This window comes from Polypterus senegalus, chromosome 2 (genome assembly GCF_016835505.1).
Source record: "Polypterus senegalus isolate Bchr_013 chromosome 2, ASM1683550v1, whole genome shotgun sequence".
Classification (NCBI taxonomy): Eukaryota; Metazoa; Chordata; class Cladistia; order Polypteriformes; family Polypteridae; genus Polypterus; species Polypterus senegalus.
The window spans coordinates 255,965,712-255,988,414 of record NC_053155.1 but is presented as its reverse complement, the minus strand read 5'-3'; the positions used below and the strand labels follow the sequence as shown (position 1 = coordinate 255,988,414).

At 39.4% G+C, this 22,703-nt stretch overlaps 1 protein-coding gene across 5 annotated transcripts in view; it reads left to right on the top strand.

Moving 5' to 3' along the window:
• The window catches only part of dzip1 (DAZ interacting zinc finger protein 1), an 83,573-nt gene that overhangs the window by 54,271 nt on the left and 6,599 nt on the right, over positions 1–22,703 (top strand). For all 5 annotated transcript variants that reach the window (XM_039745395.1, XM_039745399.1, XM_039745396.1 and 2 more), the window contains 3 exons: positions 16,392–16,521; positions 21,616–21,848; positions 22,222–22,352. In XM_039745395.1, the coding sequence (XP_039601329.1) occupies positions 16,392–16,521; positions 21,616–21,848; positions 22,222–22,352 (494 nt within the window). The remainder of the gene's footprint in view (positions 1–16,391; positions 16,522–21,615; positions 21,849–22,221; positions 22,353–22,703) is intronic.

The following is a 22,703-nucleotide window of genomic DNA, read 5'->3' as shown; positions in this document are numbered from 1 at the left end:
GGCTAGAGATAAAAATAAAATCTGCATGGTTACAAGACTTGTCCCTGAGGTTACAAGGTCAAAAGACCCCCCAGCCCCCACTAGGCATTCTACCTAACATAAATGTTCTTAATTGATTCCGCTTTGTTTCCAGGCTTCATAGGAGAGGATTTTATGAAGTCGGTATTGTGGAAAGCTGAGGTAGCCGCCTTCCATGATCATAGGTAGCTGCATGATGCCCTGATCAAGTGGTTTTGGTGTAGGTAGCCACCACAGAATAAGTAAAAAGACACCCTGAAAAATATAATTTTATGCCCATATAGTCTATTGTGAGTTCATAAGTGCAGCAATGAAAAAGCCAAAATAAAATAATGGGTTTTTAGCAGTTGTAAAAATGTTTCCAAAATATTAGCTTGGCAAATTTCTGTTGGCAAAGTATTCTAGATTTTAGTTGCGTAATGGCAAAAGGCAACATCACCAGTTCTTTTAAGTTTAGCTCAGGGAATTATAAGAAGACCAACATTAGAAGATCTAAGGTTAGGACTTGGAGTGTAGGGGGGACAGGCATTCTAAAGGATAGGATGTAGCAAAATTATTTAAGGCTTTATACACCATTAGTATTATTTTAAAGTCAATTCTGAATGACACGGGTAACCAAAGAAAAAATGCTAAAAATGGTGAGATATACTCAGATTTTCTTTTTTAAGTTAAGATTATGGCTGCTGGATTCTACACTAATTGCAACAGATTGATGTCTTTCTTGGGTAGTCCTGTTAGGAGTGCATTATAGTAATCTAGTCGACTAAAAACAAAAGTGTGAATTAATTTTTCAGCATTTTGTAAATTTATAAGAGGTGTAACTTTCCATGTATTCCTTAAGCAAGAAAATGCAGACCTAATAATCTGGTTAATATGCGATTTAAAGTTTAGGCCAGAGTCAATGATTCCCCTAAATTCTTTACTTCTGCCTTGGCTTTTAAATCTAAGGGATCAAGTTGGTTTCTAATATCCTCGCTATTTCTGTTGTTTCCTTATTTAATTTGAGAAAGTTTCTAGTCATCCAATCAGAAATACTGCTAAGGCATTGGATCAGTGATCCAAGAGTGTCATGGTCATCAGGCTCTTTCAATAAATAAAACTGTATGTTACTGCATAGCAGTGGTAGCTCACCTTATGCTTTAAGGTAATCTGAGCTAATGGAAGCATGTACTTTACATTGATAAAAACAGAGGACCCAGAATTGATCCATGTGGTACTCCATATGCAATATCATTGGTCTCTGATGTATAATCACCACAACTAACAAACAATTTTCTACCTGTTAAATAAGACTAATTCTATTTAAGACACTGCCGGAGAGGCCCTCCTATTGTCTATGGTGATTCATAAGAATACTGTGGTCTGTGATGTCAAATGCTGCACTCAAGTCTATGAGAACACGAACAGATACACGGCCTCTGTTCACATCAACCCGCAAGTCATTTCCTAATTTAACCAGTGCAGCTCCTGCACTTTGATTTGTTCTGAAACCTGACTGAAACTTGTCAGGAATAGAATGTTTATTCAAGTAATCATTAAGCTGCAGAAAAACTGCCTTTTCTAGAATTTTACTTAACAAAGGCAGGTTAGAAATTGGTCTAAACTTGTCAAAGACAGAAGAGATGAGCACTGCCAGAGCCCTACAAAATGACCTCCAACAGGCCACTGGTGTGAATGTCTCTGACCAAACAACCAGAAAGACTTCATGAGGGTGACCCAAGGGCCCCATGTCCTCTAATGGGCCCTGAGCTCACTGCCCAGCAGCATGCAGCTCGATTGGCATTTGCCATAGAATACCAGAATTTGCAGATGCACTACTGGTGCCCTGTGCTTTTTACAGATGAGAGCAGGTTCACCCTGAGCATGTGACAGAAGTGAAAGGGTCTGGAGAAGCCATGGAGAACATTATGCTGCCTGTAACATCATTCAGCATGAGCAGTTTGGTGGTGGGTTAATGATTGCCTGGGGAGGCATATCCATGGAGGGTCACACAGACCGCTACAGGCTTGACAAAGGCACCTTGGCTGCCATTAGGTATCAGGATGAAATCCTTGGACCCATTGTCAGACCCTATGCTGGTACAGTGGCTCTTGGTGCACGACAATTCCTGGCCTCATGTGGTGAGAGTATGCAGGCAGTTCCTGGAGGATGAAGGAATTGATACCATTGACTGGCCACCACACTTTCCTGACCTAAATCCAATAGAACACCTCTGGGACATTATGTTTTGGTCCATCCAATGCCACCAGGTTGCACGTCAGACTGTCCAGGAGCTCAGTGATGCCCTGGTCCAGATCTGAAAGGAGATCCCCCACAACACGATCTGTCATCTCATTAGAAGCATGCACCGATGTTGTCAGGCATGTATACAAGAACACAGGGGCCATACAAAGTGCTGCGTACAATTTTGAGTTGCTGCAATTAAATTTTGGCAAAATGGACTAGCCTGCCACATAATTTTTTCACTCTGATTTTTGGGGCGTCTTTGAATTCAGGGCTCTGTAGGTTGATCATTTTCATTTCCATCAAACGATGTGGCATCCTTTCGTTCCTAACACATTACCCAGTCTATATCAGTATAGATATCCAGGAGGATTTCTTTTTCCCATTGAGATCTGATGTGTTTTCAAAGTGTTCCTTTAATTTTTTTGAGCAGTTTATATGTTGTCGTACTTTGCATAACTGAATAACCTTTATGGCACAATAACAATTCAATACATTTATGATCATTACAGTATTTGGATTTAGTAATCTTCATGTGGGAAAAGGCTGACTCGCATAAATAAGTAGCCGAATAATGCAGTCAAGGACGTAGCAAATTTCCTCAGGTTTGGGTACTTTTCCTCTGTGAGTAAGTTCCAAAACTGTCCAAGAGCCTCATACTTCAGCTGAATGTCATCCTGTATTGTCAAAATCTCATCCTCCACTGTAGAGGAGTTTTAGGTGAAACAGTGTTGCAATTATCTGATGCGAGTGAATCACCCTCAACATCTTCCCTAAATAGATAGCACTTAAATGTAGCGATTGGCTCAAGTAAAGCTGAGTCTTGAAACCGTCTGTCAAAGACTGACAGGCAATTTTCAATCTGCTCTGTGTAGCGTATGCTGTCAAGTTGCGCACACGCCTTCCATTGCGTCTCCAGCTCTGACGCGACGTTTTGGATGTTTCCCAAATCAAGGCGCTGCAGCTTTAAAGACAGATGTTGAATTTTTCATTTGAAAGCATTAATTGAGCTAATCATATTGAGCATGGAGTTCTCTTTTTCTTGCAGCTGTAAATTAAGCTCGTTCAACATGTTGGTCAGATCAGAAAAAAAAAGCCAAGTCAAGCGGCCATTGATCATTATTAAGTTGATTGTATTCTGCATGTTTAATGACAAGGAGAAACTCCTTTTTCTCCGGCCAGGGGTCTTGAAATCTCAGCAGGAATTTCTTTCTAGCCATCTGTCTCAACGAAGACCTCTTTTTATCATCTCTCCATCTTGGAAGGACTTCTTATGCTTAATGATCGAGTGACTCACCCGGAACGATGCTTCAGTGTGTCTGCCTTTGCTTTTGAATTCAGCCGAGTAAAAAATGACAGCTCTCCGATTAACTGCGATTTTAGTTCCCTCTCTTTTCTCTTTCTCAGATCGCTTTTCGGAAGGAAGTCAGTTTCGTAGCTTTTATAAACAGTTCGAAAGTGCTTTTCCACATTTTCCTTCTTTGGAATAGCAATGACAGATTGACAGATCAGACAAACGTACTTTGATTGTGACATTGTGAGAAAAAAAGTCCTCTTCCAATTCCACATCCAGCCCATACCCTCCCCAAACACATTTCTTTTAAATCCCTTCTTTAGTCGATATAAATTGGAAGGCTAACTAGATCACAGCCGGAGTTTAGCAGTAGCTCGCACGTTTGATCGTGCGTGCGGGATGACTAGTGTGTTAAAAGAAAAGAGATCTCAGACTGGCCGCCCTGTATGTCAATCAAGTGGCAAATGCTATAGGGAGGATATATGATAGACTAACATTTAAAAAACAAATTTTTTTGGAATGCAGCGCGATCTACCTGCACTACCTTTGCGATCTACCAGTCGATCGCAATCAGCGCATTGGGCACCCCTGCTTTAGAGAGTCATGGAAGACACCCATATCTGGGGCTCAACAGGATTAACTTTTGGGGGGATGTACTATGTTATTTCTAATATCATTTATTTTTGCTTTAAAAATATAGTAGAAGCCTCAAATGTTTCACTAGTAGTTTTTAGGAGGCATTCCATTGAGTTAGCTGGGTTTAGAAGGTGATTAATAACTCAGAATGAAACTCTTGGATTAGCAACAGTATCATTTATAATTTTATAGAAATAGGACTTCCTCTCAAGGCGGACTGTGTTGTTATAGTTTAGTTTAGTTTTAGTTTTAGTACAGTTTAGTTTTTCTCCATTTACGCTCAGCTCTCGGGCGTGTTCTCTTTAAATCAGACACTCTTTGGCTCTTCCAAGGTATGATAGTGCTGGGGGATTTCTTAACAGTCTTTTCAGGGTCCACTATGTCAGCGGCAGCTCTCACTTTAGCATTCAAATTTTTCACCATAATGGTTACACTATTAACATTATTGAGGTAAGCACTACAATCAGACTGATTGTTTAGAATATTAGCAAACACTGAAGCTGCAGATGTATCAAAATAACATTTTCTAACAATACACTTCTCATTAGGTGTAGTTATCAGTATTTCTACATTAAATAATATGAAAAAAATTGTCTAATATACCGACATCCACAACCTGCCCTATATCAACTTTTAATCCTTTTGAAATCACTAAATTCAGCATGTGTCAGCCTTGTATGTGTGATGCATTTTTGTTGAACCCAAAATGCAATGAAGAACATTGAGAACATAATGTTTTACAAGATTATTCAATTTATATGGAAGCATTTATTTTCCAAAAATAAATCTAAAAGTGTTTTTTGGGGGGGCAAGATTTACCATCTATTTAAGATTTTTTTTACAAAACACTTAATATATGAGGTCTGTCTATTAAGTAACAAGACTGTGTTTCTATTTCTTAAACAAAGCAGTGAGAACTAAATATCTGCGTCTAAAAGGAGGTTAACAGAGATGGCTGGATGTTATTGAAGGCACTGGAGAAGTCAGAAAACAGAATCCTCACAGTCCAAATAAGAATAAAATCTTTTGGAGCATCTTTGTCTGATAGGCAAATTGCACTGGGCTCAGGTGGTCTACCACAAGAGGACTAGTCTCTACCAGTATGCACTGCAACCCACCATGAGAGCAGACAGTTAATCAATCTTATTTGAGAGCAATCAAACATTGATCATTACAGTGGATGGCAGACCAGTTTGGAATGCTTTCCGTCTCGACTTTACTCATACACCAGCTCTTTGCCCTCTCCATCTTTGCACAAAAAGCTCTTGCATTAAAGTGATTTATCTGCGGTGGGTTGGCGCCCTGCCCGGGATTGGTTCCTGCCTTGCGCCCTGTGTTGGCTGGGATTGGCTCCAGCAGACCCCCGTGACCCTGTGTTCGGATTCAACGGGTTGGAAAATGGATGGATTAAAGTAATTTATTTTCTCACATGCCTCTTAGATTTCCAGGTGTTGCTCACATAAGGTAGCCTTTGGCTTCTCTATGTAAAGAGTATGGTTTGCATGCAGATCATTGGTAAATCATAACATCCATTTTTTCTTATTTCTAGTGGCTACTACCAGTGACAAGCCAGAAGGCACATCAAATCTAATTTTAATCAAAACTACCAACTAGTTAAACAAACTCAGAAACAAAAAGAAAAACAGCGAGAACAGGGAACTTCCGTTAAAAGACTGCTGCTTGCACAGTGCCTGGAAGTCATACACATAACATTCACATACCCATTTAGTCCAGTTCATGTTTACAGATTGTATACTGTATATGTTACCATCAATGAGTGAAATTAGACATTGTGTAGGATGCCTAGGAAAATAGGACATTTCAAAATTTCCTAGGCATTCTGTACAATACCAAAAGGCAAACCGGCAAAATATAAAATACTTCCGCCAGTGACCAATGTTTCCTCTAATTATTTTCATAGGACAGAAATATGAAGTGCAATTCAAAATGCCATTCTAGCTTTTTTTGTTGCAACAAGTAGTTTGTTCAATAAGGTAGTCCTGTACTTGATTTTTTATTTTTTTTTCCTTTTCACGTACAGTATGTCTTTTCAATGAAGGCCTTTTCATGACTCATTTTTCCTACTTTGCTTAAATAGTATTTGTCGTTCTGTACAATGCCTAGGTATTATATACAATGCCTAGGAAAATTATATGGGTTAGTAAAGTAACAGACATTTCATGCTTTGCCTAAAAACGCATTCTGTAGATTTCCTAGGCATTCTATACAATAACTGCTTTTCACACATTGCCACTAACATATAGTAAATATACTAAATATCCTATCCTAGCCCCTTTTTAAACAGTCCCCGGATGAGCTCCAGGTGTTCCCAGCATGCCGCCTCTGGCCACGCCCCAGTGTGGCGGAAGTGCCTGCTGTCCTCCCGGCAGCTCTCCGGGCGCCGTCCTAAATCTTCCCCCAGCACTTCCGCCACACCAGGAAGTAACAGCTCCCCAAGGCATTGGGGCGCCTCTTGGCGGTGACCACGGGCCCCTACAGGGTAGGGCTTCCATGCCCTGTACCCGTGGCCCCCAGAGCAACCAGGAAGGCGACCCCCACGTGATCCAGGGTGGGTGCAGACCCACATCCGGTCCTTCATGTCGTCCCGGCCGGGTCATGGCCCCTGGCATCCCTGACACTGTATATGCAGTTTGCTTTTTGATTATTTCTTATATGTGAATCATTTAAAATATAATTAAAAGGGAAGTACACTCCCTGTGTCACCTTATCCGTGTATTAAGCAGATCTTCCTGTGGTCCTATTCCATTAGTGTTCAAAGGGCTGTGTCACTTAACTGCAAATCAGAATTTTCAAGTGACCATTTTTGGAATGCCCTTTAATGTAAGGTGTGCCTCTTGGATTGAAGACAGGCTCTTTTCTTTGTAGCATTTATTATGCCCAGAGAAAAATATGGTTCTTATTGCTTTTTTCCCCTTTTTGACATTTCACATTTAGCTTTTTTGACATTTACTGTATGAATTATGTGAATTTAATCACTTCTTTTAGAGTTTTACATGTAGCTTATACTATCATCAATCTCTAAGGGAGCGGAGCCATCTCTGTCATCACTAGCAAATTGAACACAGAGTTTCTTTTAAATGTTTTTTTAGGCGCACTAGTAAATTAGGTAGGGATAGGGGGAAGAAAGTAAAAAATTCAATTTAATTCTATGAACCTTCATCTTAATCACATTATGATAAGCAGATGTAGGAAGGTGGGATGTGTTTTTGGCTACTGTTAAAAAACAGTACAGAAAAAACTGAAGGGCACAGAATGTCAACATGCCAGTTAAAGTGATGATATGTTATTTAATAAATCTGTTTATGCATTTCGACATTCACAGCTCGAGGGAAACTTATTGAACCCAACAAGAAATGTAATTAAAGCCACAAATATTCTGTATGCTAAGTTTATTTAGAATTTTACAAGTTTAAATATGTGTGCATAAAACAATCACAATATACAATATTGTATGCCTCCTTTGAGAAAATACAGTTATATTGCTTGCACGGTTTTGTATAGGGCTCTGAATCTGAAACAGTGTGATCAGCTAATGTGCTACTGTTAAATTTACTGTCACAAAGGCAGGAGGAGATAAACAAAGGGAGAGTATGCTCCCTAATAAGCACATGTGTTGAAAGGGATAAAAGAAATGGATCTCTCTCCTTATGCTCCTGTCTTCTCCATATTACACACTTTCCAAGCTTTAAAATATTACAGTGAATATGCTGCTCTACTAACCATCCCACACCATTAGACTGAAGTCTTAAACTCCACTCAAGTTAGATGTTCTTCCATATCAGCTTCTAACTGGTTTTGCTGATGTTTATGCCACCAAAGAGAAAGTGTTCAAAATTATGCCTTTGCTTTTCATGTAAGAAACACACATTTATTACATGATGGTGTAAAGTGTTCACGTATCTGAGGGATGTAGTGTGGAAGATGTTATAGTGATTCATAAATTAAATGTTGTCTATGTAATTACTCTGAAGAGGACACTATTGGCATTGGTTTAACAGTTGCACCTTCTTTTAGTCCATAGTTAACATACATCAATCCAGGGTCAAAGAGCAAAGGTTATATAGAATACAGTATGTATAAGACAAAAAGAAATCATAGAAAAGATCCACAGTATTGTATGACACATACTTTTTATATCTATGCCTACATCTATCTACAGTTCTAGGATATTTAGTATATTTTGGTATATGTTAGTGGCAATGTGTGAACACACCCACATACTGATATTAGGCCCATTTAGTGATGCACACTAACTTGAAAATGTGTTTGGTCAAAAGGAGAAAAGCATACTTTGAGAAGAGAGCCCTCTCTCTGCCACACACAAGGAGAACATTTAAATTTCATACACTAGGAGTCACAGCCCAAAGTCTAATTCGGAAGCCCATGTTTTATGAGGAGATAGCATTGCACATTGTTCACCTGAAATTGAGGTAAGTGAATTTAAAAACTGAAGCCAGGCAGCAGATCTTTTTTTAGGAATCTGGAAGAAATAAGTGGTGTAATTGAACCTGTGCCAATTTTTAAAAAATGATGAGAAGCTATTGAATAAACAAACAAAATTAGTGGAGTGAATGGCATCCTGTCAAACATCTTGTGTTCTAATGTTCTTAAACCTTTCAGTCAGAACATTAGAAGAATTTAGATGAGAACAAGCTATTTAGCCCAACAAAACACATCAGTCCCATCCTCTTAATTCTTCCAAAATGACTCTGAAGGCCTACAGCACCACAACACTCTGTAGGTTATTTCATATATCTATATTTCTCTGTGTAAAGAAAATCTTCCTAATGTTTGTGGAACATTTACACACTATAAATTTGCTCTCCTCTCCTTTAATCTTTTCGCACAACATATCCTCTGTAGACCTGGAATCAGCCTTGGCGCTCTGCTGTGGACTTTTCCAACACTGTTATGTCTTTTTTGTAGCCTGGACACCAAAACTGCACACAGTACTCTAGATGAGGCCTCACCAGTGCATTATAAAGCTTGAGCAGAACCTCCTTGGACTTGTACTCTGCACATTCTACTATATAACTTAACATTCTGTTAGCCTTCTTAATGGCTTCTGAACACTCTCTGCAACTTGATAGTGACAAGTCCATTTTGACTCCTAAGTTCTTCTCATGAGGTGTACTTTCAATTTTCTGACCCTCCATTGTGTATTCAAACCTAACATTTTTACTTCCTATGAGTAATACTCATGTGGTACCTTATAAAATGCTTTTTGAAAATCAAATAATATCAAATGCTCTACTCTGATTGTATCCTTTTGTTTCTTCATCAAAAAATTCCAGCATGTTAGTAAAGCACGAACACCCTAAACCAATGTTCACTGTTCAGTAAGACTCCTGTTGTTGCCATGTTTTACTCAATCCTTCCTTTATTAATTCCTTATGTTCATTTGTAATGCACTCTAAGCTTAATTGCTTGGATCTGCCCAATCACCATTTTTATCTAATGGGATAATATCTGCCATTTTTCAGGGCTTCAGTATTTCCATAGGGCGTAGTGGTTTCCTAAAAATATGCATCAAGGGTTTATATGTGTATTCATTATCCTCCTTATGCATTCAAGAATGAATATTATCTCTGGGACCTTGAGACAAAGGTACATCTGTATATTTATGCCAAGATGAGGCTGAGAAATGTGGCTTCACTCAATCTGTGATTCATTTATTTTGAGGCAAAATAGCTTTGGCAGACATGGTGGTACTGTACATGGTGGCTATTTTATTGGTAAGGTAAATGGCTGAACCATGCAGGTGGCCTGTTTTGTTCATTGTAACAGCAATCATTCCCCATGTAACAACAGCTACCTGTTCAGGCACTGGCATCTTATGCCTTTCCCTGAACGTCAGAACACAATGAAGAGGCACTATAATTCTGCACGTGATCTTGCACTTTCAGTTGTGTTGTACAACCAGATGCTCTTGAATGCAGACGGTGGTGTTTCTATGCATCAGGTGAGAAGCTGCTCTATCAGCCAATGAAGGTCTGCAGCATTGTAATTACATATGTATGAGGTTGATTAGCATAACCTTTGTCAGGGATGCCAGGGGCCATGACCCGGCCGGGACGTCATGAGGGACCGGATGTGGGTCGTCATGAGGGACCCTGGATGTGGGTCTGTGCCCACCCTGGATCACGACACCTGGGGTTGCCTTCCTGGTTGCTTCCATGCCCTGTACCCGTGGCCCCCAAGTTTTTAAATGCAGGCACAGAGGATTTGTTTTTATTTCAGCCTATTTAATCTAAGCAGCATTTCTCCCTCTACAATTTCCACATCATTCAGTGCCTCTTTAGCACTCCATATAATTATTGTCATAAAGACTTAGTAATTATTAAACACTGTGTGTATTTACCGTATATCTTCTAGTAGTGACCATCTCTTATTGATGTCCGTTTCCAATAAACACTGGGTTTGAAGAGATGTCGCGACAAATAGATGCCGGTCTCCTTTAAGTGCTGGTCTGTAGTAAACGCTGATCTCCAATGACCCACCGCCTTTTCTGTACGCTAATCCTCTTTTCAAACCACCTGGGCTACTGCCCTCCTGCAGTGAATCATACGGTAAGTACCTTTTTGTGTCAAAAATGTTTTGTTGTCAGATGCTATCAAGGAAGGGAGAAAGTCAAAACGAAATTTCTTTGTGTGCATTTTGCCCTTTCGTCTCCACGTCAATCATAACCCCACAGGGAGGGCAGCGGTAGGTGGAAGGAGCGGGAAGAACATGAAAATGCAATCTTCGACACGTTAATCCTCTCCTTTGAACAGGGAAGAAGGGGCTGTATTGTGGCCGGACAGACAGTACATGATCACATGAAAAACTCTGCGCCCTCTTTCTCGGTGACCTGTTAGGCTTTACCTCCACTGACACTTTTGCCTTCAGAATGGTTGTGCGGTGTCTGTTCGTGTCACTGTGTTCTTATGGGCCGGTGTTTGTAGTGTGAGCGATGGGAAGGAAACGGTCATTTGATTTAGCATTCCGTGCAGTAACATACGCAAAAGAACATTCGGGCAAAGAAGCTGCACAACATTTTGGGGTAGATCCAGAACGTATCCAAGAATGACGCAAGCAGATGACTGATATTGTGAAAACGGCGGCAGAAAAAGGTGCCAGAAGTAAACGATTGCCTGGTGGAGGAGCTAAGAAAGTGAGCGAAGAATTACAGTGATCCCTTGCTATATCGCGCTTTGACTTTCGCGGCTTCACTCCATCGCGGATTTTAAATGTAAGCATATCTAAATATATACAGTATCACTGATTTTTAGCTGGTTCGCGGATTTCTGCAGACAATGGGTCTTTTAATTTATGGTACATGCTTCCTCAGTTTGTTTGCCCAGTTGATTTCATACAAGGGACGCTATTGGCGGATGACTTAGAAGCTACCCAATCAGAGCATGTATTACGTATTAAATAAAACTCCTCAATGATATAAGATATGCTTCCCACGTGGTGCTTGATTGTTTGCTTTTCTCTGCTTCTCTCACTCTCTCTGACATTCTCTGCACCTGACGGAGGGGGTGTGAGCTGAGAGGCTGTTTGCACAGAGGCTGTTTGCCTAGAGGATACAGACACTCCTCTAAAAAATGCCGCTTTATTGCGGTGCTTCAGCATACTTAAAAGCCCAAAAGCACGTATTGATTTTTTGATTGTTTGCTTTTCTCTCACTGTCTCTCTCTCTGTCTGACATTCTCTGCTCCTGACACGCATTCTTTGAAGTGGAAGATATGTTTGCATTGTTGTCATCTCTGTCTTGTTATGGAGCACAGTTTAAACTTTTGACTAAAGGGTGTTATTTCATGTCTAGAGGGCTCTAATAATGTTAACAGTGTGGGCTTAAAATATATAAAAATAACCATACAAACATATGGTTTCTACTTCGCGGATTTTCACCTATTGTGGGGGGTTCTGGAATGCAATCCCCGCGATCGAGGAGGGATTACTGTAGATGAACTGGTGTTAACATGGATTATTGAACAAAGACTGAGAGGTGTGCATGTCTCCGGGAAAATGGTGTGCACGAAAGCGAAGAGGATTTTTGATACGGAGATTGATGATGCTACAAAAGGAAGAGAAACGTTCGAGGCAGTGCTGGCTGGCTTGACAAATTTATGAAACGCCATCATTTATCGCTCCGTCGGATGACATTGCTGGCGGAGAAGGATCCAGAACAAGTTATTGACAAGCTTGTCTTTTTAGTGATGTGGGTTGCCAATCAGCGAACTGCAGATGGAGTTAAGGACGGCGAAATCATTGGAATGGATGAGACATCTGCTTGGTTCAACATGCCTGGTTCTACAACAGTCGAACCAACTGGCAAATAGGAGTGTTACAATAAAAACTTCTGGTCACAAGAAATCTCATTTCACTGACACATTAGCAGCGAAAGCAGATGGCACAAAATTGAAGCCGTTTAATTGTATTTCGGGGCGCAACGCGAGAAGTGGCAAGACTACAGAATGTCCAAAATGCTGTGGAAGTGACCTCAACAAATGGATAGATGAATCAGGAATTAACAATAATGTGGTTGCAGAAAGTTTGCGGTGTTTTCTGTTTCCAGAAGAGACTTCTTGTCTGGGATGCTTACCGCTGTCACATCAGTGAGGAAACGAAACAAGAACTGAAGAAATATAAAATGTCAACGGCAGTTATCCCTGGTGGTTGCACCAAGTATGTCCAACTTGCTGATGTTGTTTGGAACAAGCCCCTCAAAGACAAGCTTCGAGAGTTGTATGATAATTGGATGGCAGGGGAAGAAGATAAGGGGTTTACAGCTGGCGGAAATTTGAAAGCGCTGGCACTACATTTGTTAATAACATGGATAATATCAGCTTGGCAAGAAATCACCCCAGAAATGATAAGAAAATCCTTCAAGGATTGTGGAATCATCAGTGCATGCGATGGATCTGAGGACGATCTAATCCACTGCTGAAATCTGGACTGGTGCAGGCCAGTGCTGGTGGCATTATTGGCAAGAAAGTTCAGTAGACGTCTACTGTACCTGTTTTTAATGCTTACGGTAATACCGTATACTGCTTTAATAACACCGTACTGCTGTACTGATAATTTCATTAAATCCTGAAATGTTCATCCGGTGTTGTTGCTTACATTTTGTGGTCAGAATACGCTACCATACCGTATTTTACTGCCAAATGAACCCCGTTTACCAATCACCATTCTGTCTGCAAGGTGAATAATAGCCAGTCTCTTTTAAACGCCGGGCCGTCCGAATAATTTTTTGAATAAACGCCGGGGCTACTATTGGAAGATATATGGTATGTATGTATGTATTTATGCATATCTTGTGAATGGCAGAAGGTGTGTGGAAAACCAGAAGAGAGGACAACAGATGGTATTAGTTCAGGCTAGACATGCTGGAAGTATTCATTTCACATAAATCTGAAGACTGTTTGAAACCCCAATTGGGATTAAAATTCTAAACAAATTGTAAGTTAGACCTAGACTTTATTCTTTTACTGAAGTGCCCAGAGCCTTCTTACATGTCAAGATAATTCCTATCCCAAAGTTTACAACAAATTTTAGATTTTCTTTTTCAGAGTTAAAATAATTATAGCAAAGTTTATTTTGATGGACACTCAGCTAAGCAGAGACCATATTATTTCCTTTTGTTCACTAAGGTACTGAACCAACCCTTAAGATGGCAGCCTTCTCTCTTTAAATAGCTAATAATAATGGGTCTCTAGTCAAAGAATTAAAGAAGTGTATGTGAAACAAGACCATCTACCTAATATATACTTACTGGATTACCCAGGTTCAGCTGAGTGCCACTTCCTTTTTCCTTTTGCTTCATGTTTTCCATTTTTGGAACCTTGCACTATGTGTCTCTCAAATTTCCTGCACTTCCCTGACAGCATATTTAACTGTTAAGTGAGACATTATACCAAATTTGTGTATCATTTTGAAGCAGCTATCAAAGTTCTGTTTTTCTTAATAAAAGTAACTTCAACCTATTATGTAAAATAATTCCTAACCATGTAGGACCATTTTCGCATTGCTTCTTTTCCTTCTGTATCCCACACTAGGCCTTCCTGCTAGACCACAGGCCCTCCAGTACAAAACTATTTCTCTCTTTACACCATTTCCCCTTCAAGTAGGATGAGAGTCCAAGGTGGTAAGTGGATTGCAATTGTTTCGTTGTATAATGGTACTACTAATCACCTGGCACAAGATAACTCCTCAAACTTTTATCTGGTCAGTGCACTATTAAGCAAGCTAAGATGAAACACTCCAAATTAATGCTAGACCAACAGGCGCCTAGCAGTGAAATCGCAAGGGAAAAAGCAGACTAGATTATTATTTGGCACAAAGGGTTGATAGTTCAGCATGATTTTTTTTTAACTGTTGCCTGTTTGCTAACTAAACTCATCAGTCAAAAACACAGAAGAAGGCCAAGTCAGAAATTTCACTCAAAACTAAGATGCCTTTAACATAGGCAAAGCCAAACTCAAGGTCAAGAATGGGAAAAGAGGGCAAAATACAGGAAGTGCAGAGTTATCATTTGTGAAGCTTCAGTCCCCACTCAGCATCTTGTCTGATAAAGTATCATTAAATCCGCGGAAGTCTTTTTCTTTCCCTAAAATGGGGGGATATAAGAAAAACACGCTTCATAGTTTTTACCTTTCTCGTTCTTAATTGATTTTTTTCACGTTTTTTCTCTCTATTATTGTTTGCCACTAACTTAGTGTCACTCCTTCCACAAAACATACTTTAGATCTAATCGCATGATTTCATCACCTATAATGTAAAGCAAAAAGTCATCTTATATTGCATGGAGATCCTTCAGCTTAATTTGGGCACTGAGGCCAACTGCTTTGAACTTGGTGCAATTTTGCACAGTGGCTTTTGGATTGTAATATTGCTGGGATTATTCATAGCTGACCATATACATTCAGGTATTTATCACTGCCGTGGATTTCTTTTACATAAATGTTCCAAAGGCACTCTGCAAATAGTTCAGTAAATGTACAGTAAATATTTATTAATTACAATTCAGTAGATCTATTGGAGTGGCAAATGAACTCTCCATTCTACTTTAGCTACTCTAGCTAGACAAAGACAACTGCTAGCTTACACAGACAGAGTTAAGCAAAACCACTAACACGTATTAAATTTTAGACTGTGGAAGGTTATTAGGAAAGTTATAAACGTATCCCATGATGCAAGCTACACCATGTTTTAGCAGAGGCTAAAGGAAATCCTTTGTTCAATAATAGTAATAAGCATACATATGTTTGCTATGTGTAAATATTGCATTGTAGACAGCTTTCCGCTTAAATTGCAAAAGTCAGTTTATGTGGAGGGTTGTAGCAGTAATTCTGGCAATCTGTTGGAGCAGCACTTTGTTTTGCTGCTTATTTGCAGATATTGGATCCCATATTTTAATTCTGGACTCAGCTTTTATTTGAAGTTTGATTTTGCCAAAACTATTTTATACAGTAAATTGTGATGTTTTGTTTTTTTGTTTGTATTTTTTAGTTTTATTTCTCTTCTGTTTTTATTTCTTACTGTTATTTAGTCACATATGGATAACATCAAGAACCATGTGGTTTGGGCAGCCATCTTAATTCCAGTATCCCAAATATATCATCTTACTTGCTATAAAAAAGTCTTCCAGTCATAACAGAATGTTTTCATTGTTTGGTGTTGGTTCTTCATCACTTTTCAAAAATGTGCCGTCAATTAGAGAACCTTAATCAAAATATTTTCAGAGAAGAAAGAACAACTAGGGAGAATTAACTTTTTATACTTAAAATAAAAAGGTATACATGTATGACAGTCTTGCCTAATTAAACTGACTAAAGTTGCTCGGATTTTTTTTCCTGTTCTTGGGTAATGAAATAAAAATAATAAACCTGTTTAAGCTAGGAAATCATTTACCTGTGATGTACACATTGTTTGCCTTGCACTGAAAACGAGAAACTGACAAACAATGTTCAAAACTAAGAAAAAGCATTGCACAGTTAAAAAAATGGTGTTCTGTGCACTTATTTTTTATTTGTCACTATTTCTGTTACTCTTACTACTTACTACAGGCCATAGGTTATATTTTTCATTGCTTCTTTTCAACTGATTTGAAAATATGAATATTCTGTGACACAACAAATATATTCTGTATTATAAGATAATGTTGTAGTATTATACATTTAACTGTGATTTAATTTTATTTTCAATATAGGAAGGCAAAGAGCTCAAAGCTTATCGTTAAATGAAAGGCCACAGCTTGTAAAACAGAAAGTAAAGCAGCAAACTCCACAGCCAGCTCCGCGAACAACAAGCATCAAAAACTTAAGGACTTCAACACCAAGGTATGCTCAGTTAACCCAAAAAAATGAAACATTTCTACTTTTGACTCACTGTGAACCAACAGAAGCATAATGCAGAAACACTTAAGGTATATACTCACATATAAGTCGGGTCTTGAAACCCAAAAAATCGATCATAAAATCAGACCTGACTTATATGCCCATTCAAAAATGCAACACTTTAACACTTTTTTTTTTTTTACAACTTCTTGCATCAGTTTCTTAGATGCATCGAATTTTGTTGCCGAAGTGCAGGTACCAATTTCTTTCGCTACTTCAACGATGTTTAATTTAAAACCAGCTTCATATTTTCTTCTTATCGAACGCTCCATCTTAGATTTGCTTCGGAATAGTTTGGGTATTACTGTGTGGTCATGTAGGCACAATACAGAGGTTAAGAGCACACACTGATACAGTGCATTGCTGCACCTGCATAGAAAAAAAAAGCAGTGTGCTCCATGGTTACTCTCTCAGGTGGGTGTGAGCATATCATAACCCCTTGTACCAATAGCGTGAGTTTTCCGCATTCGACTTATACAACCGACATTATAAAATACCAGAAATTATACTGTAAAATCAAGTCCCGACTTATCTGCGGAAGAACTTATATGCGAGTATATACGGTATTTTGAATAGTGTACTCTTTACATGTGTTATTTTATTCTCAGACATTTATGTGAAATGCAAGTGCTTTCTGTACTTTTATATATTAAGATATAAGTAACAAGCTTGGAGTCCTCACCAAGTTCTGAAATAAGGTAACCCAGATCTCAGGGGACTCCTTCAATATGATGTATTTATCTTTGAGAATAATTCTGATCAGCCTATGCTTTCAGCTTTTCAGGTGGTCCCAACAACAGTTTTATTAAGTAAACCAAGCTTCTTAGTACATATTGGGTACTTCTGAAAAAATATTTTTGTGTTTTCAAAACAACACTATAGTACCTTATCCTACGTATTTATGGACATGACGGTGCAGTGTTCATGTTATTAAAAAAGCTAACAAAAATCACCATTGGTTAACAGTTATACTGATGTTGTCCTGGGGAGTACATGCTAGACTTGTGGTGTTTCTGTTGTATGTTAAGGTACTCTTGTGGTTGGTTGTTCTACTTACAAACTTGTTACTGCTGTAACAAATACATAAAAGACTGCGTAATTTTACTGATTATAAAATGAATCCTAACAAAAGTATAGTCAAAACATTTTCAAAAACCTATGACACATGGATGTGGTTGAAGGCAAAGATCAGAGGGAATTAAGAGAGCAAAGCATTGGGCTGATTCTATGTGCCTGTGCAAACTGCTCGTGTTAGAGAATTGAAAATTTTTGAAGTAATTCTGCCAAGTAACCTCTTATAAATATTTCTGGCTCTTCTTTATCATTTGGTTTGAAATGAAAATAAGTCCAGACTGCAGAAGTTATGCTTGGCTTTGAAATAATATCCATCTTCAGGGATATCCTTTGTACTATAATTTCCTAAGTCATTAATGGCACAGGATCTTTTTTTTTCTCCAAGGCACTGTAACTGCCTATAGGCTGCTTAGTCTTTTAGTGTTTATTGCGGATGTACTGTTGTACCCCTGCTAATTTTAGAAATTAATATTGTAATCTCTACTGCTTCATCATGTCTTACCAATGCAGGATTCTCTGAGTCAAAATTTGAATTTTGCTGTCCAAAAAAAGCAAATTCTGCCAGTCAACTGGTTTACATGAAAAAGTGGTGTTTACATTTCATAAAAATAACTATAATAATAATAATAATAATAATAATAATGATTTAAATAATAACTGAAATCAAGTTATTGGTCTAAATACTTTGATCATTTTGTAAATAGAATTTTCTCTCTCTGTCTCCTTTTTATCCATCTTTGCTGTAAAAATTTTGCTTAGTCAAAAGTTGTCCATAATCATCTAAAGCATAAAGTTAACCTCCATAAGTTGCATTTATTTTCATAGGAATTGATATATGAAATACATAAATAAATTGTCTAAGACTCATTTAGATACTTTGATGTTAATGTTAGGATTTTGGATTCTTCTGTGAGTATATTCTGGTCAGGGCATTGACTGAATTTTGTGGAAATTTGAACTGTTAAAATTGATTATTAAATGCATAGATTCAGAGATTATTTGATTCATTCATTCCAATGCAAAACTATACCAAAATTGAAAATGGCACAATATCACATTCTGTTCTAGTTAGGCTGAAAATAAACATAAAGAGTTCACCTTCACTATCAGCTCCTCAAAAGGAGCTCAAGTTTTCTCCAGCAGTCCCTGTTCTTTTGCATCCAGAATGGCTGAAAGGAGGTATCTTGCAAAATTTTTAGGCAAGGCTCGTTTCTGTGCAAGGAGGCAATCATGCTACACGCAACCTCTATTACCATGTGACCATTACTTCCGTTATATTGTATGTCATCATAAACCTAGTGTGAAGGACAGCCGGGTCCCATGCCCGGCAGGGATGCCCCTGCTGCTTATGTTCCGGGGGAGCCGCCATGGACAGTCCAGTACCTCCCCCGGGACGCTTGGTGGCAGCCTCCCTGGCCGACGGTGTTTTCCCAACCACCCGCAGGGCTCCATGGGAGATGGAGTCCTCCACAGCTTGGTTGGGGCCTGGCGTGGCCGCTAGGGGGAGCTGCCTGCTTCCCACAGCCCGGCTGGACGAGCCTGCAGCCCCACCCGGAAGTGCAATTAGGACCAGGTGGTTAATCACCTGGAACGTTTCCGGGTGGGCTATAAAAGGGCCCAGCCACCACCACTCTGAGCAAGAGTCGGGTGGAAGTGGACGGAGCTCGGAGGAGAGGAGTGGAGGTGGTCTAAGGACTGTGCAAGGCATTGCAGTGCGGCCAGGACTGTAAGGGGTGATTGGTGCTGCGGCACTGGGTTTGTGCACTTTTGTAAATATAGACTTTGTAAATAAACACGTGTGTGGCGAAACAACATGTCTGCCTGTCTGTGTCCGGGCTGTACCCCACAATGGCATCCCAGATGATACTTCCTGCCTGATACAAGGCAGGGACCCCAAAGAAATAATTTTGTGGGCAGTCCGGAACAGTAGGTTAGCCCACACAAGCGCCGCTGCGGGAGCGGCGCTTGCACGACCCCACGGGAGCGAATCGCCTCACGGACCGCCACCGGTCCACCAACGGACCATATTCCCCTGGTGTGGGGTGACGAGAAAAGACGTCGCTGAACTGCAGCGGGCTCCAGCAGGCCCGCTGTCGCGGAGGACATTCTGGACGGCAGTGCAGCGAGGACGATGCCCCAGAGAGACGGGATCCGGGAGGTGAGTGCCCTGCCCCATGGCGAAAGGCCCTGCGAGGGCACACTTACTTTTTGTGTTGCAGGCAGGGACTGCCCGGATCCGCGTCAGTTGATCCTCGGGCTGTTGTCAACGCAGAGGCGGCAGCGCGAGGGGCTGCGAAGACGGAGTCGCTGCAGCTCGACAGGCCGCAGCAGCTGGGAAGCTGCTTGGAGCGACATCACCGCACCAGGAGAAACGGAGCCAGAGTTGGGAGGAAGAAGGAGACGAAGCTTGTCTGGGAGGAGTGATGGAGCAAGGTGGAGAATTGTGGTTTGCTGTGAGTTTGTGCTTTGGGACTGTGTTTGGGCTGTGTGGCACGGGGAAGACGTGTCACACAGCTGAAGAAAAAATAAAGCCTGTGTGTTTTTGTACACGTGCCTCTGCGTGGTCTGTGCCGGGTAAGGCGCTATATAGCGCTGTTTACAGTAGCTACAAGAATTTCATTAATTTTCAGGTTAGATATTTGGAGAATCTGAATGGCTTCTTAACTTTTTTTTTGCAATGTCCAATCCAGCATTTTTTTCTGTATCGACTCAATACTGTTACTGTATATCAAACTGCTGCCATCTCTAGCCAAAATGTTCTTCAAATGACTGCTTTATTTGAAATCAAACTACCATACATTACGAAGTGGTTATAAGCAAAACATTTAAAAGGAGTGAACATAAAGGAAGGAAATTGTGTGTTGGGTGGAGTGTTTTTTTTTTCTCACTCTCTCTCTGTCTTTATTTTTTTCAAATAGCACTGTGTCCTCTTCCAATACAACATTTTTGTAAGGCCATAAACAACTTGCTTCATGTGTCAAGGCAATTTAAATTTTTGCCAGAATCACTTTTGGGATCAAAAGTGTCATTAAACTTTAGATTGAGATACTAAAATGTCTAGCAGTTAGAACTGCTCCTGGATTTCCTAAACTTACAAACTGCAAAAATGCCTGTTAAAATGTGCTAATTATTTTTTTTTATAGTGCTCTTTACTGAGTGTGGGCACAGAGAGCTATGAACAATTCTCAGTTAAAATACACATATAGATTATACTAATTACTAAATATAGAACTGGTACACTTATAAATACAGATTTGTTATTACACATGGTAAACAAGTAAAAACAGAATTAACATAAACGGAAGCCAAAAATATCTGTCCATTAATTAATTGATGACTTATGGACAGTTGACAATGGAAAAGATTAAATTTGTAAAAGAGAGAGTCAAAAACAAAATCACAGTACTAGATACCTTCGTCAACTGGCCGCCTACCCCCTCCTGGGTATTATATTGTGAAATCTGTGCTGGCCATGCAGTCTGATGAGAGAATCTAACGCTCCTTTATCTGAGATTACTTTTCCATACACAGGACAGCAGCCTGGCAGTAGAGCAGTGGCACCAAGTGCCATATTCAGGTACCTAGAAGAGAAACAGAATAGAGGAGGGTTAGTAACGGTTTATAAACATTGTATTAACATACTTTTTTGTACAAATGACTAAGAAGCATAAGTGCAATATACACAGCTAATCAGCAGCTCTAGTCAAGCTATTCGTATTGCAGAGGTCTTGCTATTTTCTACTAGGTGTATCTGGGGGTGTCTTAACACTCTCAGTGCGCTCTCTTAATTTCACACCAGGCCTGTGAAACACCAACACAGAACACTTTGTAATTACAGTTAATAATTAGGGGTCTTGCGTCCAAGTTCTTCTCTGTCTGTCTCACTACAGTGGGATTTCTTTATTTTTCAGACTTTCCATGTACAATATATTCAGTAATGTGTATATTTCTTATTTTATTTAGGACTCCTCCATTCAGCTCTGAAGATGAATCTGATGAAGAATATATGCACAAAGTTCCTATTCAGGCAGAAGCTATGCATTCAAAAGTACACTATCCTGAAACATCAAAAGCAAGTGTGAATTCTTTTGAAAGTGATAATGACTGGACAGATGTTAGTGAAATGGAAGAGATTGATCCTGGGCTTTTAAGTAAAAATCACATACAGAACAAAGGTGCAGGAGAGGCAGTTTCAAGTAAGTTTTACTTCTTTATTCTTAATATGAAAATAACTTTTAACAGTGTTTAAGACTACATCTTTCTAAAAATAATTGTGAAATGATTAGTGCTGCTGTCTCACAATATGCAGTGTTTTGTGCTCGTGGTGACAGGATCCCATTGCCTAAGCTCCCCATAACTCCCAGGTTATGCAAGTATTTTAAGAAAATGGATGGTAGATGGAATGGTTGATGGAAGATTGCTTAAGCTGCACAAATACATATTTTTTGCCATTGCAAAACTATTAACTTAGGTTCTGATTTATTTACACTATATTGCCATAAGGGATAAATATAAATGGCAATATATACTGTAGTATAATAAAGAATTGATTAAAGTGGTATTTTAAAGGTGTTACTGTGAAGGAGCTGACAGATACTATTGAAAGACAACTTGCCAGTCGAACAGCTGTGACGAAGCCTGTGGGAGGTGTAGATGTTGTGAAAGTACCTGAAAAGAAAGAAGCAGCAAAAGAACTGAAGGTAAGAAATATCGTCAAAAATAATCATTGAAATGGTTTAAGTTGTTACATTTAACGTATAATATTTTAATGATCTTGTGGCCAATAGGGCACAAATTTAAGCACTCTGACTCGAAAACCTATATAATGTCAAGGAGGATAAATACATACAAGAAAAAGGTTTATTATAACAACAACAATGCACAGAAAGATCCAGGCAGTTGGAGACTACACCTCACAACAATAAGGAAACACAATAAACCTTCAAGACTCTCTGTGCCTACCTAAACAACGGTTCAAGCCCAGTCAGTTTTGGAGGTTGGCTGGCCCACATCATACCCAAATGGCTTCTTGATTATTCTATTCCTGCTCA